At 45.9% G+C, this 14,092-nt stretch overlaps 1 protein-coding gene across 2 annotated transcripts in view; it reads right to left on the reverse strand.

Moving 5' to 3' along the window:
- The window catches only part of PRKG1 (protein kinase cGMP-dependent 1), a 494,892-nt gene that overhangs the window by 144,172 nt on the left and 336,628 nt on the right, over positions 1-14,092 (reverse strand). For both annotated transcript variants that reach the window (XM_054832400.1, XM_054832399.1), the window contains exon 5: positions 5,583-5,646. In XM_054832400.1, the coding sequence (XP_054688375.1) occupies positions 5,583-5,646 (64 nt within the window). The remainder of the gene's footprint in view (positions 1-5,582; positions 5,647-14,092) is intronic.

The following is a 14,092-nucleotide window of genomic DNA, read 5'->3' on the forward strand; positions in this document are numbered from 1 at the left end:
CCAACTTCCAGATGGAAAAGAAATCCCTATTTTTTGCCCCCAAAAAAATAAAAAGAAGGAAAAAAGAAAGAGAGGAGGAGATGCCAGCCCAGAGTCTCTGAGCACCGCCCATGCCTGCCACCAGCTCATCCCCCGCTCCTCGGCCATGCTGGGAACGCAGACCCTGGTGCTGATGTTCCTCTTCCTCTGGACACGTCAAACATCTTCTGAAGCTTGGTGGTCCTTCTGCCTGCCCACCGGCTTCCCCTCTCAGCACCTGCTCTCCTGCCAGAAGTGCGGATTGCCTCTGCTGAGCTCCTGGAAAGCTCTTCCAAACGCATGGCCAGAGCCGAAGGCCGCTGACGGGAGGTCTGCACCCCGCTGCATCTCCAGCGGTTCCCGCTTGTTCGGAGCCAAAAGGCGACGAGCTTCCACTGGAGCACAGCGGGGGGATGCCACGCCGGCTCCACCAGCCAAGGGCCACTCATCGCATCCCCCCCCCCACCCAATTGCAAAGCCAAAGCAAAGGTGCTTAACAGCGGGCAAACGCGTGTCCTGTAGGCACCTTGCTATGCTACGGGCACACAAAGCACCTACACGTTTACCACGAGGAGTTACGTCTTGAGAAATTATACTAGAGGTCGGGCATTTTGGGGTTTTTGTTTGGTTTTTCTCCTCTCCGACCATAAATTCCCTTTTTTATTCTCTCGGTGGCAATTTGATCCACTTACAGGCTTGCCATCCCCCTCCCTTAGGGATTTAATTTCATTTAACGGATGGAATTAACCCATAAACCCACAAACACTAGCAATATTAGTACCTTCCAGACTACCACTGGTGACACGCCAGAGGCACGCTGTCCATGTAATACTAATAGCGCCGTGACCCAGAGGGACCTCGGAGCCCTTAGAGATGCCGATTTCACCATTCCCACGAGAAAATAGAGGTGAAAACTCTCAGAGCCCTGAAGCCAGGGGAGATGCTCTTCCCTCTCCTCCCAAATTTCCATCGGAGCAGCTACGCCGCCACGCTCCCGTCCAGCGTGGGGGCTGGGACCCTAAGTGTTGGCAGTAGGGTCACAGATGTGGATGGCCCCTCACGTGCTGGAAATTATACTATAGGGTGTTTCGATGCATTTTAATTCCCTTAAAAAAAAAAAAATAAAAAAAAAATCAATACTTCATTCCCTTCCGTTATAAGCTGCCCACATTATAATGAAGTGCCATAATGTAAGGCTACACATTCTTAGAAAAGAACTGTTTACTACCAAAAATCCATTTATTTTCATGGTATGTAGCTGATAGCTATAAGGGTGCCTGATTGAGAAAAAAAAATAGTTTAAAAAGAAAAAAAAGTAAGAAAAACAGAACGTCTCTAATCAGAAAAGACAATCATAAATTGTTTCAAAGCTTTCAAAAGCGGGAAAAGAAAGGTCAAGGCTTTTGCCTTTTCAAAGTTTTTCACGTTAATTAAAAAAAAAGACTTTCAAGCTTGGCTATTCCTCATCTACAGCAAGTCTTTCAACGTGCAAACAAATCCCCCTCTTTTACCCGCGGAAACTAAAATTATTCAGAGGTTGCATGAATAAAAATAACGCGCAAGGAGGCACTTTTACTTTTCCAAAGGAGACCTGCATTCATCCGGAGCAAAGATATTTATGCGACAAATCCCAATCCAGGTATTTAATCCAGGCTACGCAGCCCTGGGACGCGGGCAAGGCACGCAGCTCTGTTTGAGCAGCATCCTGGTAGCTGTTATCTTTCCCAAATATATTAAACCTCTAATATTTAAGCATAAACACGTTGATTTTCTTTACCACAACACGGGAGAGCGAAAGGATTTTGCCACCGGCTCAAGGCTGCTAAGCGACAGAGCTGAGAGCGCGCACGCCGGAGGCATCGGGGTTTTTTTTAGGAAGCAGCGGCCCAGGACGCGACGCTTGGAGAGTCAGAGAGAAGCCAAGAAGGGCTTGTTCAACTGAAGAAAAATATGAAAAAGCAGGCACTAAGAAAGAAAAGTAATAAAACATTGGGCGATAACACTAATTCTATTCTGAAAATTTAAGTATTAAATTTCTACTGGACTCTAGTGCTACGCGTTCCCTCCTGCCCCCCGGACACGCAGCAGAGGTGGGATGATATGCACCACCCTACGAAAAAAATCAAAATCAAACTAGTTCCCTGTACAGAACAGCTGATGAATTTGGGCCCTTGGTCCCAGGAGCACCATTAACCCTTGCGTCCCCACCTCTCCCAAACAGCTACCCCTGCCAATACCTCAGTTTATGCGACGCAGAGGCCGAGCTGACCACAAACCCGCGCATTTATTTTGGCTCAACACCCACCAACTTAACTCTTTCTTCTCGCTCTACTCGGTAATTTGGATGAACCTCACAGGAACTTTGCATCAAATGGGTTTGGGGTGAGAAACTGCAAATCATTTGAGAGAACCGTCCTACAGGCAGACGTAAACCTCACCTCCTTAAGACACTGAGCTACCAAAACCCAAGTAAAACAAAAATTAAGCCTTGAGCTGCAGAAACATACTACTCATTGACTCGCGCGTTATGTTTGGCAGGCACGAGGATAAACAACACAATAAAATCAGGGGCTGGGCAGCGCTGTTCCGGCAGAGACGGCATCACAACCAAACTACATCAAGCTCGGTGCTGGAAGGGATGCTCGGCTTCCCACCGTGGTGGCTACCCAACGGTTTGAGAGATGTTAATGAAGTCAGCTATACTGACTTGATGCTCGTTAGTACGTAACATTGAAGAACATTAATATAATTTAAAAAATGCAATAGAAGATGACAGAAAGGTCAGGTTTGGGTGCTGGGAAAAGCTGTGCCAGGGTCTAGTAGCGATTCCCAAATCCCAGGGCTATCGGCGCTCCCTAAAGCTGCTTTGAGATTGGCATCGAGTGCCACGATCTACAGCTGGAGACACCTCCCGCCCCAGGACAAGGGCCTGGAGATGGGGTAAATTATGACCCCAGAAAGCTAATTCCTGGGAGGTTTCCTGGCAAAACCACGGCATATCAGTAGCTTGGGTCTGAATGTGCTAGAACCAAACCCAACAGACTCGTTCCTCCTCGCGTATATAAATTATGAGCTATGTCATCGACAGGAGTCATCTCGCACAAGGCAGAAGCCACTGCGAGAGAAAAGGAAATTCCCATGAGTTTTGTTAATTCTCGAGTTGCACAAGGAACTTGTTGTAGCACTTCCAGCAATTCTAGAAGTGAAATGATGTTCTCAAACACTGACCTTTTTTCCTCCCCACTGTCTCTATAACACCATTTCCGAGTTTGATTTGGATAACGGGCAATTAAATCGGCTTTTCTTTTTCACGCTTCCGCATTTCGGTTAACAGTTTTTAGAAATTATTTAGAGAACGCAGGACAGAAGCGCTGCATTATTCACGGCACTGTATCAAGGGAAAAATTGCCTGAAATCTTGACATTAAGAGATTCCCCCCCCACCTCAAACTGTGCCAAATCAGTCACTTTTATCCAATCCTTGTTACAGCAACAGAGAGGATAAAATGAAGTTATTGCTGCTAAGTTTCAGTAGGCGAGACAGCATTAAATCCAAAATGCGTAACGTCATACTAGACTGATTTTTTTTTTTTTTTTTTTTTTTTTTTAGTTTATGTAAAACGTGGTACGTTAAATCAAAGACAAACCCAGAGGGAGTAACAAGGGCGAGTCCCAGTAGGAAACTGGGAGCCGTATCCCAGTACAGACTGGGACGACCAGCTTCTCTCGCCATAGCATCCACCCCGGGGGTACGGCGTCAGCCCCACCACGGATGCTGCTGCCGTCCCTCGCTTCTTTCCCCTGCCATGAAATTTTAAGTGTCCCTGGAAAAGTTTTATTGACTTTATTCTTTTCGTCAAGTCTTGATAAGGAGCTTAATGTTGGTTATGGGATCCGAGCAAAGTGAACTATACGTTTCTGGGTAGGCGTGCGGTTTTGAGATACGCGAGGATTTAAATTTGCCTATCGAGTTAATGTGCCTTTTCTCTCTAAATCTGAGCGCTCCTCCAGCAGCAAAGGAAATAAAGCTTATCTACGAATACGCAATTATTCTGTATGACAAACAGCCGATTCGTTCGGATCACAGAATTTATCTGTACACTCAAGAAAAAGGCAAAGAAATAACAATGTCCTATCAATGCTCTGGGAAAAAAAAAAGAAAATCAACGCAAGTGTCAGCAGCGCTTAAAATCAGTGGCAGAGGCGGTACACACGAACATTCTTCTATAAACACAGTTATTAGAGCTGCTCACGATGACAAGGCATGCATGAGAAAAACCAATGAGGAATGAAATAAAATACTGTTGTACGCAGAGATTTCCTGCGGTTAAATCACACGGGGCTACGTTTTGAAAGGTTTTATTAATGGTTTCTGTAATATTTAATCATATGCAATTCCGCAGGCCTGGAACAGAGCGCTGTGCGAATAAACTATGCGGACAAACTGCCTGCAACGTAACTCGAATACTTCACATCCATTTTACACCTTCACTTACAGGGCAAAGCTGGGGGTTGGGGTACAGGGGGTTTGTGTTTGATTATGGGTTTTTTTGTGGGTTTTTTATCATAGAATGATAGAACGCTTTGGGTGGGAAGGGACCTCCCAGCCCATCCAGTCCCACCCCCTGCCATGGGCAGGGACACCCTCCACCAGCCCAGGTTGCCCAAAGCCCCATCCAACCTGGCCTTGAACTCTGCCAGGGAGCCAGGGGCAGCCACAGCTTCTCTGGGCAACCTGTGCCAGGGCCTCAGCACCCTCACAGGGAAGGATTTCTGCCTCACATCCCATCTCCATCTCCCCTCCTGCAGCTTCAGGCCATTCCCCTTGGCCTGTCACTCCCTGCCCTTGTCACCAGCCCCTCTCCAGCTTTCCTGGAGCCCCTGCAGGGACTGGAAGGGGCTCTAAGGCCTCCCTGGAGCCTTATCTTCTCCAGGCTGAACAACCCCAACTCTCTCAGCCTGTCTCCATAGCAGAGGTGCTCCAGCCCTCAGATCACCTTCACGGGTGTTGTTGGGTATTTTTTTTGTGTTTACCTGTTGGGGGTTTTTTTGTTTTTTAAATAAAGACTGATTAAAAACCTGACACTAGTGAGATACTAGTGAAAACCAGGTAGGCAAAGCACAGCTCCATCTGGACCATCAAATATCTCAACATCACCCCCTCTGCTGTAACTCTTACAGGAGCAGCTTTTCCACGACACCTGCTGTAAGGCATGACATTGCCCTCCAACATAAGCATCCCATCAAATTTGAAAGGGGATGGTATTTTCACATTCCCCCTTCTCCACCACTGAACCAGGGCCTGGAGAAGAAGGTTTTCCTTCTGCACACCACAGGAAATGATTGTTTTGCTCCCCAATTGGATAGAAATCCAATTAAAAATACGCAAGCCCTGTTCAAAACCAGATTCGTTTTTCACACAGCTCCTTTCGTCATGCTGGATCAGCCAACCATAACTGGGAGCAAAATTGGGAAGCTGTTCGTTTGGAAAAAAGAGCCTGGATATTGCCACCAGAAGGCTCACAGACTTTGAACTCATTAGCTCTCAAAATTAAAAGCACTTACCTCTTCGAGGACGTCTGCAAGCTTACTAAGTATCTCCTCAGGAAGGCTCTGGAACGTAGGAACACTGCAATACAAAAAGAAACCTCGATTAATGGATCCCTCTACACAGGCCATAAACCTAGCTGCGTTTCTCTCATCTGCCTTCCAGAGATACTTTGCCCTCATCATCTGGGGCTGAACAAGCGTTCACCAAAAAAGTGGCATATACACTGGAAATCTGATCTTCTTCTAGCAGCCAAGATGTGCTTTGTGCTGGCAGGAGACCACTTGCAGTAAACATCTGGAGAACCCCTCGTAAAGCTGGTAATCAACTAAGAATCAATTAAGGATTTACTGGAATTAAGCTGCGCCACAAACCTGCTCTGTCACATGTATGACTGCAATTTTTTTTGCAATCCCAAACTCTGGAGAGCAAGTCCTGGCACGTGTCTTTGGGGTCATCGCCCCACCTATGTTTCACAAGCCCTCAACGCTTTCTGGATGCATAATTTGGTGGCTGTTTCTGCACCTTATTAGCTTAAGCATATGCTACGCTGCAGTGGAATTAGAAAGTTTGGAAGCCTTCATTATTTCTTAAAAAAAAAAAAAAAACAACAAACCAGCCCAACTTCAGCTGAATGTATTAAATGATAACAAGAGAGAACTGGCCAACTAAGTGCAGAAAACCATGACTGCTCACACTCTCAGCATCTGTTATTTTTTTCCTTAGGAAGCACTCTCTTTCACTGGAAACACGTGAGTCCACAACATAACAAGAGCAAACAAACAACTAAAAAGGAATTACATGACATCTGGGCCTAAGTATAAAAATGAAAGTTCATTAGATCAACTTTAGCATTCCCAGACGAAGAATAAACCTAGGGGAGGAGTTAATACTCCCAGACATCTCGACAAATTTTACTGTGGGTGCACGATCACGCTCCCAAACTGGGGGAGAATGCATCACTTTTTTTTTATTTTTATATATAATTATGTCTGTGCAAGCCAAGGGAGGGTAGCAGAAGGCATCTACTATAGACCAAACGTGTGAGAAACAGGGAAACAGCACAGGAGCTCTGAACAAATTCTAAATCTAACTATTGAAAACTCAGGATATTATCTAAACAACAACAAATTTCCAAGAGAAACGCTCACAACTTTAACACGGCAATAGAACAGATAACAGGAAAAATCAACTTGTCGACAAAAAACTCCAACTGCATCACAGAATTGCACAGTTAATATCACAGATTTACGGTGGTTTATGATGGGCCGCTATCCTTCTCAACAGCTAGAAGCAACAGTACAGCCAAATTATCCTTGGGACTCCTAAGAGGAGGTCTTACAGGACTGCCCATCCCTTTAGCACCAAAAAAACCTGCACTGAGCAAATGCCTTTATGAAATAGCAGGGAGAAAGCCTTTATTGACCTGTTAAAAGATGTTACAGATCGAAGCCAACAGAGCTGATGAGAACACCGACAGAAGAACAAGATTTGAAAAGATGCTCAAGTGTATAAGCTAATATTGAATGCTTGGCTTGATTCTCCAGGTCAATTAAAACAGACCCCCACTCTCTCTGTGGCAACATTAAACAGATTCATAAAATAAGATTCTTGCTTTCCCCCCAAATCTGCCTGTATTATTTAAACATTTGCATACAAAAAAATTAAAGTTTTGGAGATTATTCCCACGGGGGTACTCGCACTCAAAGGAAAACGGAGCCTCAGCTCTAAAGGGAGAGCTTAGAGGAGAACAGCTGAGCTGCAAACCACAAAACACACCCTAAGGGGGACAAACAGGAGCAGAAGACTCAAAGGAAATCTTTGAGGATTTTGCAGCACAGCAAGAAGTAAGAAAAATTATATTCCATTTTCTGCAATTTGGTGAAATTTGTAAGAGAGTCTGAAAATACACTAAAGAGAACATTCAGCACTTGAGTTCAGATGTATTCATTTTTTGTGATAGAAGAACTCACAGCAAATGCAGCTCCACCTCATCAAGAAATGACTCGCTCTGTGCCTAACAAAGCAGGCTTGAGTAAACCCAGACTTCCTCTGACAGCTTCTTCAACTGCTTCTTAAAACCCATCAGTAACAAAGACTTTAAAACACCCGTGTCACCTACTCTAGAGAATAACAATTCCTTCAGCTAGAAACAGAGGTATTCTGCTATCCAACAGTGAAGCACGCCAACAAAGTTTAAAACAAGCGACTTCTTCTTCCTACCTGCAGCACACGTGAAGGACTTCATTCCACTCCTCTCCACGACCATCTCCCCTTTTGCCCAGGAGCTCTGTCTGCAGCAGAGCAAGCACCAGCAAGGTGCTCAGCCAGCCCTTCCTAGCAAGCTGTGTTTCCTACAAGCCCACTCACCCAGTCCTCCTGGGGACTTTCTCCAGCTGCTTCTTATTGCATCTAACACCCAGCAATTTCTCCACCTGCACTGAATATATTACTGAGAAGTTGCCCTGAAAGGGGAAGATCTGCACTCCAACATGTTAAGGTGGGAATCAAAACCCCATCTTCTTCATCCTGGGTGAATGCCTTGATCACTCCTGGGCCAGAGAGAAGATGACCAGGGCTTTCTCTGCTGCCTCGGCCTCTAAACATGTTTTGAGAGAAACCAGTAAAGCATGCAATTCCAGAAGAGGCTCCAGCTCTGCTGCAGCCTCCCCCATGAAGCAAACAGCTGCATGGTGATCAGCACTACACCACCTAATGAGGTTATGGAATAAAGCTGAGATGCTTTCACAACCGATAGTCTATTCACCTGCTGCTTCCCCTGCTCCTCAAAGTTATTTATGGTGATACGGGTATTAAAAAGTATTTCTACCAAACGATTTATGCCTATTTTTATGCCCCCTTTGCAAACTCACAGTCCAAGATCCACACGAAGAGATGCCTCCAGGCCACCCTGCAGCGGTGCTGGTAGCACACAACAAGGCAAACCAGATCCATAACTTCAGGAAACGGATTTTTTAACAGCAAATGCCAATAAACCAGTTTTTAATTTTAAAAAATCCACAAACATAGCATTGCTTTATCACAAAAGATGTGTGACTGCCATCAGGGGTAACAGGATGAGAAGCAACCTCTGACCTTCTCCAGTCTCCCTGCCCCAGGCCTCGTTAGACTCGCCTTTGAGCATGAAACGGAGAAATAGCTGCACTGGTGGAGGAGCTGCTCCCGCTGGCAAGGAGAGGTGACTTTTTACTGGCCACATGCCACGCTATTCAGCCACGGAATACTTTGTACATGATGGCAGTCCATATAGCTGGTGAGGGCACCGTGGAGAAGTGTTTGCTGTCCGCAGGAACGGCAGAGCAGCTATTCCGGCTGGCTCTGAAAGCCACACGTTGTCACAGAGAGCTCAACGTGCTGAACAGGGGCTGCCAAAATAGGGGAAAACACCTGCGCCAGAATGTCTGCGTTGAGTCTCCGCCCCGGTACAAAAGCAAAGACCTGAGGGCGGTGGAAGGAGGCGTGAAAGGTCAGGTTTCCATCCCTGGTGATCTGCGGTCACCGAGCATCTCTCACCATTTAGGGAGAAGCAACATCCACCGTTAGCAATGCTTTGATTCATCCTTTTGATTCATCCCATGGGATTACTCTTGTATGAAACCAGCAAGGGCTTCCAAATAATCCTGGCTGTAACCCAAGGCGTTGAGTTTCCTCTAAAAAATACTCGGTGGCAGAGATGCCAGCACTCCGACAGGACATTTATCTTCCGCCACAAATGAAAACTGTGCAGGGTCCTTGGCTGTCTTCGCTCTCCAGCCCAACACAAAAGCAGCTATTCACTTTCTAAATGCATTTCAAGACGTGTTCCCCAAACTTTCACAGGGCGTTCATTGAAAGCGTTCATCCAGCTTTGCCATCGGCGGCAGATGGTCCTCGTGGGTTAACTCCGAAACAAACCCTTTATCTTTCATTATTGCCTGGCACCGTAACTAATGCAGTTGTTGTCGCTGTTCTCTGCCTTGGGCCAGACGGGTAAGCACAGTATAAAAATCAAAACAGATCAGTAAAAGGAAATGAAGTCTGTCTGCATTCCCTGAAACTCTTTATTTTTGCACCCAACTGGAATGAAGGTTGAAAAACGCTACCGTTTGGGTCCTTGCTTTACCACGCTTGGGATGCCCCTACAGCACTGCCTCTCTGCTCGGAAAGAACTGAGGCTAAATCTGACCCAGCAGAAGCTGACGCTTGATTTAGGATACCCACATAAGACGATGTTTTGAACAACTAAACTGGAAATGTTGCGTACAGGCAGCTGCCCGCTGGCCGTCAAGTTGTGTCAAGTAGGGACTGCTGGCTCCGTCAGCATCACGGCCTTAAAAAATAGAACTAAGAAATGTGTTTGCAGCCTTTTTCATGAAAGTTTACAAAAATTGACTGTGCAATCTTTCGTGTTGTCTTCTCTTTGCCTTCTTAGACTGGGACATGTTGCACCAGAGAATCCCACGGAGCCCCACCTTTCCCGTGCTGACATCTGTCCCGAGATCCGGTTGGCATCGGTTAAAGTGGGATCTTATAGAAGACAGTTTCAGGAGGAAAAAAATTTAAAAAAAATCTCTTTTGCTCCCACACCACACATACCTTAGCGGACAGATTCTGTCCCTGTCATGTGCGTTAATACAGACATATAGGGTAAAAAAAAAAATTAATGCTGATTACAGACTGAACCCTAACCCAAGCCAGGAAGGCAGAGAGCAGAAGCATGAAGCAAGACCTGCCTCTACGTGTTGCATCCTCCCATACGTGGCTCTCCATTCCAGTACTTCAGAAACGCATTTCCATCCTGGTAAGCAAGTTGCACGCCGAGTTTCAGGCCATCAGCAAACACGTCTCCCAGGGTGCTCGGAAATGCCACGGCGATTATCCAGTGTCGGAAGAGCCCGGCAACGCCTGGGCGCTGAGATCAGCCAGTGGCTAGACAGTGTGTCGGCTTGCCAGGGAGAAAATGCAAAAAATTTTGAGGAAGTGGTAGGACAGGGGGTCTCTTTGGAGCGGTGAGAACAACTGCAAGTAGCGCCTGAGCCAACACAGCTGCTGGATGCCTCTGTGCAAGAGGCGCGGAGTTGTATATTCCTTTTGTGTGAGAGAGTTGTATATTCACTGTGTGTGAGAGAGTTGTATATTCCTTTTGTGTGAGAGAGTTGTATATTCCTTTTGTGTATGAGAGTTGTATATTCACTGTGTGTGAGAGAGTTGTATATTCCTTTTGCGTTGCAAACTATGGCATCAAAATACAGTTCCTCTTTTCCACCAGATTAACAGGTATTATTTGGAGGGTAAAGTTGGGGTTTTTTTCACACGTAGTACCCACCACAATAGAAGTGGCAGAAAATCAGTTCAGAAAAGGTGTATTTAGTTCTCCCGAAGCTCAATCCTTCCCCTATGACAAACGATATCGGTAAGGCAAAGCTAGTTTCCCTGAAGCCATTTCTTGTGCAGTTTGCTTAGCTTAAAGAACACCAGAGAAACAGGAGAAAGGGGAGAAACAGGGATGGAGAGCAACAGTCACTCCCGCTCGCATGGATTACACGTAGGTCTGGCCTTGAAGCAGCTCAAACGACGCAACTTTTATGGAGAGAGAGTAGATTTGCTCTGCAGGTGCTGCAGATGACTCGTCTGCTGCACTAAAGCTACCACGGCATTAAAATCATTTGCACTTGTTAATCTCGGAGAGGGTGAAAACGTTGCAGCTACGGTTTTAAAGCTCTGCCGCTCGTAACGCAGACCTTATTCTGGTAAATAAACTCCTGAAAGGGGTTTGTAGTAATTTTTTTTTTTCTCCCGGGCGTGTGGTTGTATACTGAGAGCTGTTGTACATATGAAAATGGGAGAGATGCAGAAAGCAAACAAACTGATTGTTTTATTCTTTGCGAGCGAAAGACTGAAGTAGAGCAGGCGCGTAGCATTGTATTTTTCCCCCTCGTGATGAAAGGATAATAACGACGCTAATGGATTAAGTGGTCCGCTGACATCACGAGGCGAAATGATCGCAGAAGGATGTGGTTGCACACCCTGTTTTGGCCCAGGCTCTGTTTATGTTCAACGGCCTGCTCGGGTACTCTGGGTTATTATTTTCCCTTGTTTCTGTCAATCCCCGGCTCTCCCTGACAGGGCTTCATCGTCAGAGAGACCCCTCCTGCTGCAGCTCATTTTGCAGCCACCGGGGAGACCGCAAAACTTTAAACCAAATTAAATTGTTGCTGTCGTGATGAAAGGGAAGGAGAGAAATTAGCAGGTATGTAAACCCCTTCACCCATTTCACATGCATCACTCAAGATGATTCATCTTGAAAAGGACAATTGCTCCCAAAGAGCTACAGATGCTCAACAGCAGCAACTACTCTGGCGATGTCACTGAACTTCGGGGCAGAGTTTTGGTTCCTCATCTCAAGACGGAGGATTCGCACTGCCCAGCAGTGCTGCTCTTGCGCCAGCCTACGGAGGGAACCTATCCCTACGTTAGGGGATTTTTTTCTGCCGTAGCAGTTGGTATTTCTGCATCTTTGCAAATCGAAGTATATCTGGAGTCCTAAAGGAAAGCTTCTGTACCTTCCGGCTCAACCCGTCTTTTCCAACATTGTTATATCGGTTATTAAAGATAACAGCTGTCGCAAGAAGCCTCACGCCCCTGTACCCTGCACGTTTTGTTTCTGTGATCCAGCACTGTCCTTGGCTTGCAATGTAATTATTATCTCTTCAAAACAGTTTACTGGCATGGAGTTTCCCTCCGGCATTTTCTCCCCATTCTCTGGGAGGTTTCGTGGGAAACGAACCCCCACCCTTCAGCCCCCATGGATGCCCCTGGAGTGGGTGCACCGAGCCCCATTTCTGCTTCTGCATCTCGACGGACATTACAAATGCATCACTGCGGCAGCAGAATAAAGTCAAACAAAACCCATTAGCTCACACAAGATGCTAATACCGTGCCTGGAAAATGAAAGATGTTTGCGACTGACTCTTGAGCCGTGTCTCAAAAGAGATCCTTAAACACTGATCAATATTTTGAAGACACGGTAGAGTTTAAAGCGACAAGTGGCATTTGCATGCACAGTCCGTTTTGTCCCATTCCTCCAAATTGGGTATTTACAACATCTTCAATCCCAATTGAAGCCAGGCGTTTTGTCTCTAACACACGTCTAACTGCACTTGACAGCAAATTGTCATAATCATCTGTTTTTCACGAAGACACTGACAATACTATTTCCAAAGCACGGACCCTGTTTTGCAATGTTCACTGCTGTTACAACGCTGCTGCCCGCCTCCCTCCATCTAACTGTCACCATTACATGAACGTATTAAAAAGATTACCATAGTTTTCTGTCTTCATAATTACATGTATACAAAAGAAAAATAAGCAGTAAATGTTTTGAAGATCATCTGAATCACAAGCATTTCATGTTCTCCCAGGCAACGTCTGTCAGCGCCCACCAAACGAAAGGGACCTGAGAGTTGGGTCCCTCATGCTCAACTTTCAAAGGAAAATTACTCCCCAACACAGATGTTGACTGACTCTACATGATTCACAAAGCAAACATTAACGTATCTAAGTATCTTCTTTTTTTTGTTATCGTTACTTACTACAGGAAGAGTCAGAAGACTTTTTGCACTATAGTAAATGAATAAAATGGGATAAAAAATACGGAAATCCAGGCCGACACATTCCTATGTAGCGTGTTGGCATGGATGACCTTCTGTTCGGCAGCATCATCGATTGCCAGATGCAGCACAAAGCAGCAGAACTGGCTTTGGGGGCATCTGAGACCATTTGCTGTGTCCAAACAAAAGCACTTTTGGTCAGCAGATCATCACCGAGAACAGTCCTCCAGATATTGACTTAGTCACCTCCTCCACAGAGAAACAAGCTACGAAAAAGGCACCGGAGGCCAGAAACGGCTCATTCCTCATCGTGGTGGAACCAAGTTTGCATGAAGTGATGAGCGTGGCCCCATGTAAGTTCACCTCGCAGCGCTCATTAGAGGCGTTTCAGACCTTCCTATAGACAAGTGCTGGTGCAAACCCCAAATAACACCAGCAAGTACTGCGAGACATCCGGGACATCCGAACCGGCCTAATTCAGTGATTCTAACCCAACACACTGATGGGCCAAAGAATCCTTCCTCCCCATTTCTAACCTGCGCAGCCCCGGGGCAGCGCTGAATAATTACTGCTCAGTTGGAGACAAGAGGAGCACTGACTTCGAGATTGTGCTAATTTGCCGATCGCGGCGGAAAGGACAGCACACGCGTTATTGATTCAGGGGTGTAATTCAGGACATTTATCCTCTGCGAAGCTCTGAAGGCTAACAGATGGTGGCTCCTCTTAATCCCTTATTTCTAATAGCTTTTATTCGTACTCTTGGGAATGCTGCTGCTGTTGCCCTTTGTCTTTGCGTCGAAGAGCTCTGTTACCTCTAAATGCCTTTTTATAGATGCTACAGGGACCTTTGCCTGAGCTGAGTTCGGATCTACTTGAAACGTAATACCACACGTTTTAGGAGGCTCAGCATACCAAAT

This window comes from Grus americana, chromosome 7 (genome assembly GCF_028858705.1).
Source record: "Grus americana isolate bGruAme1 chromosome 7, bGruAme1.mat, whole genome shotgun sequence".
In the NCBI taxonomy this organism is placed as follows: domain Eukaryota; kingdom Metazoa; phylum Chordata; class Aves; order Gruiformes; family Gruidae; genus Grus; species Grus americana.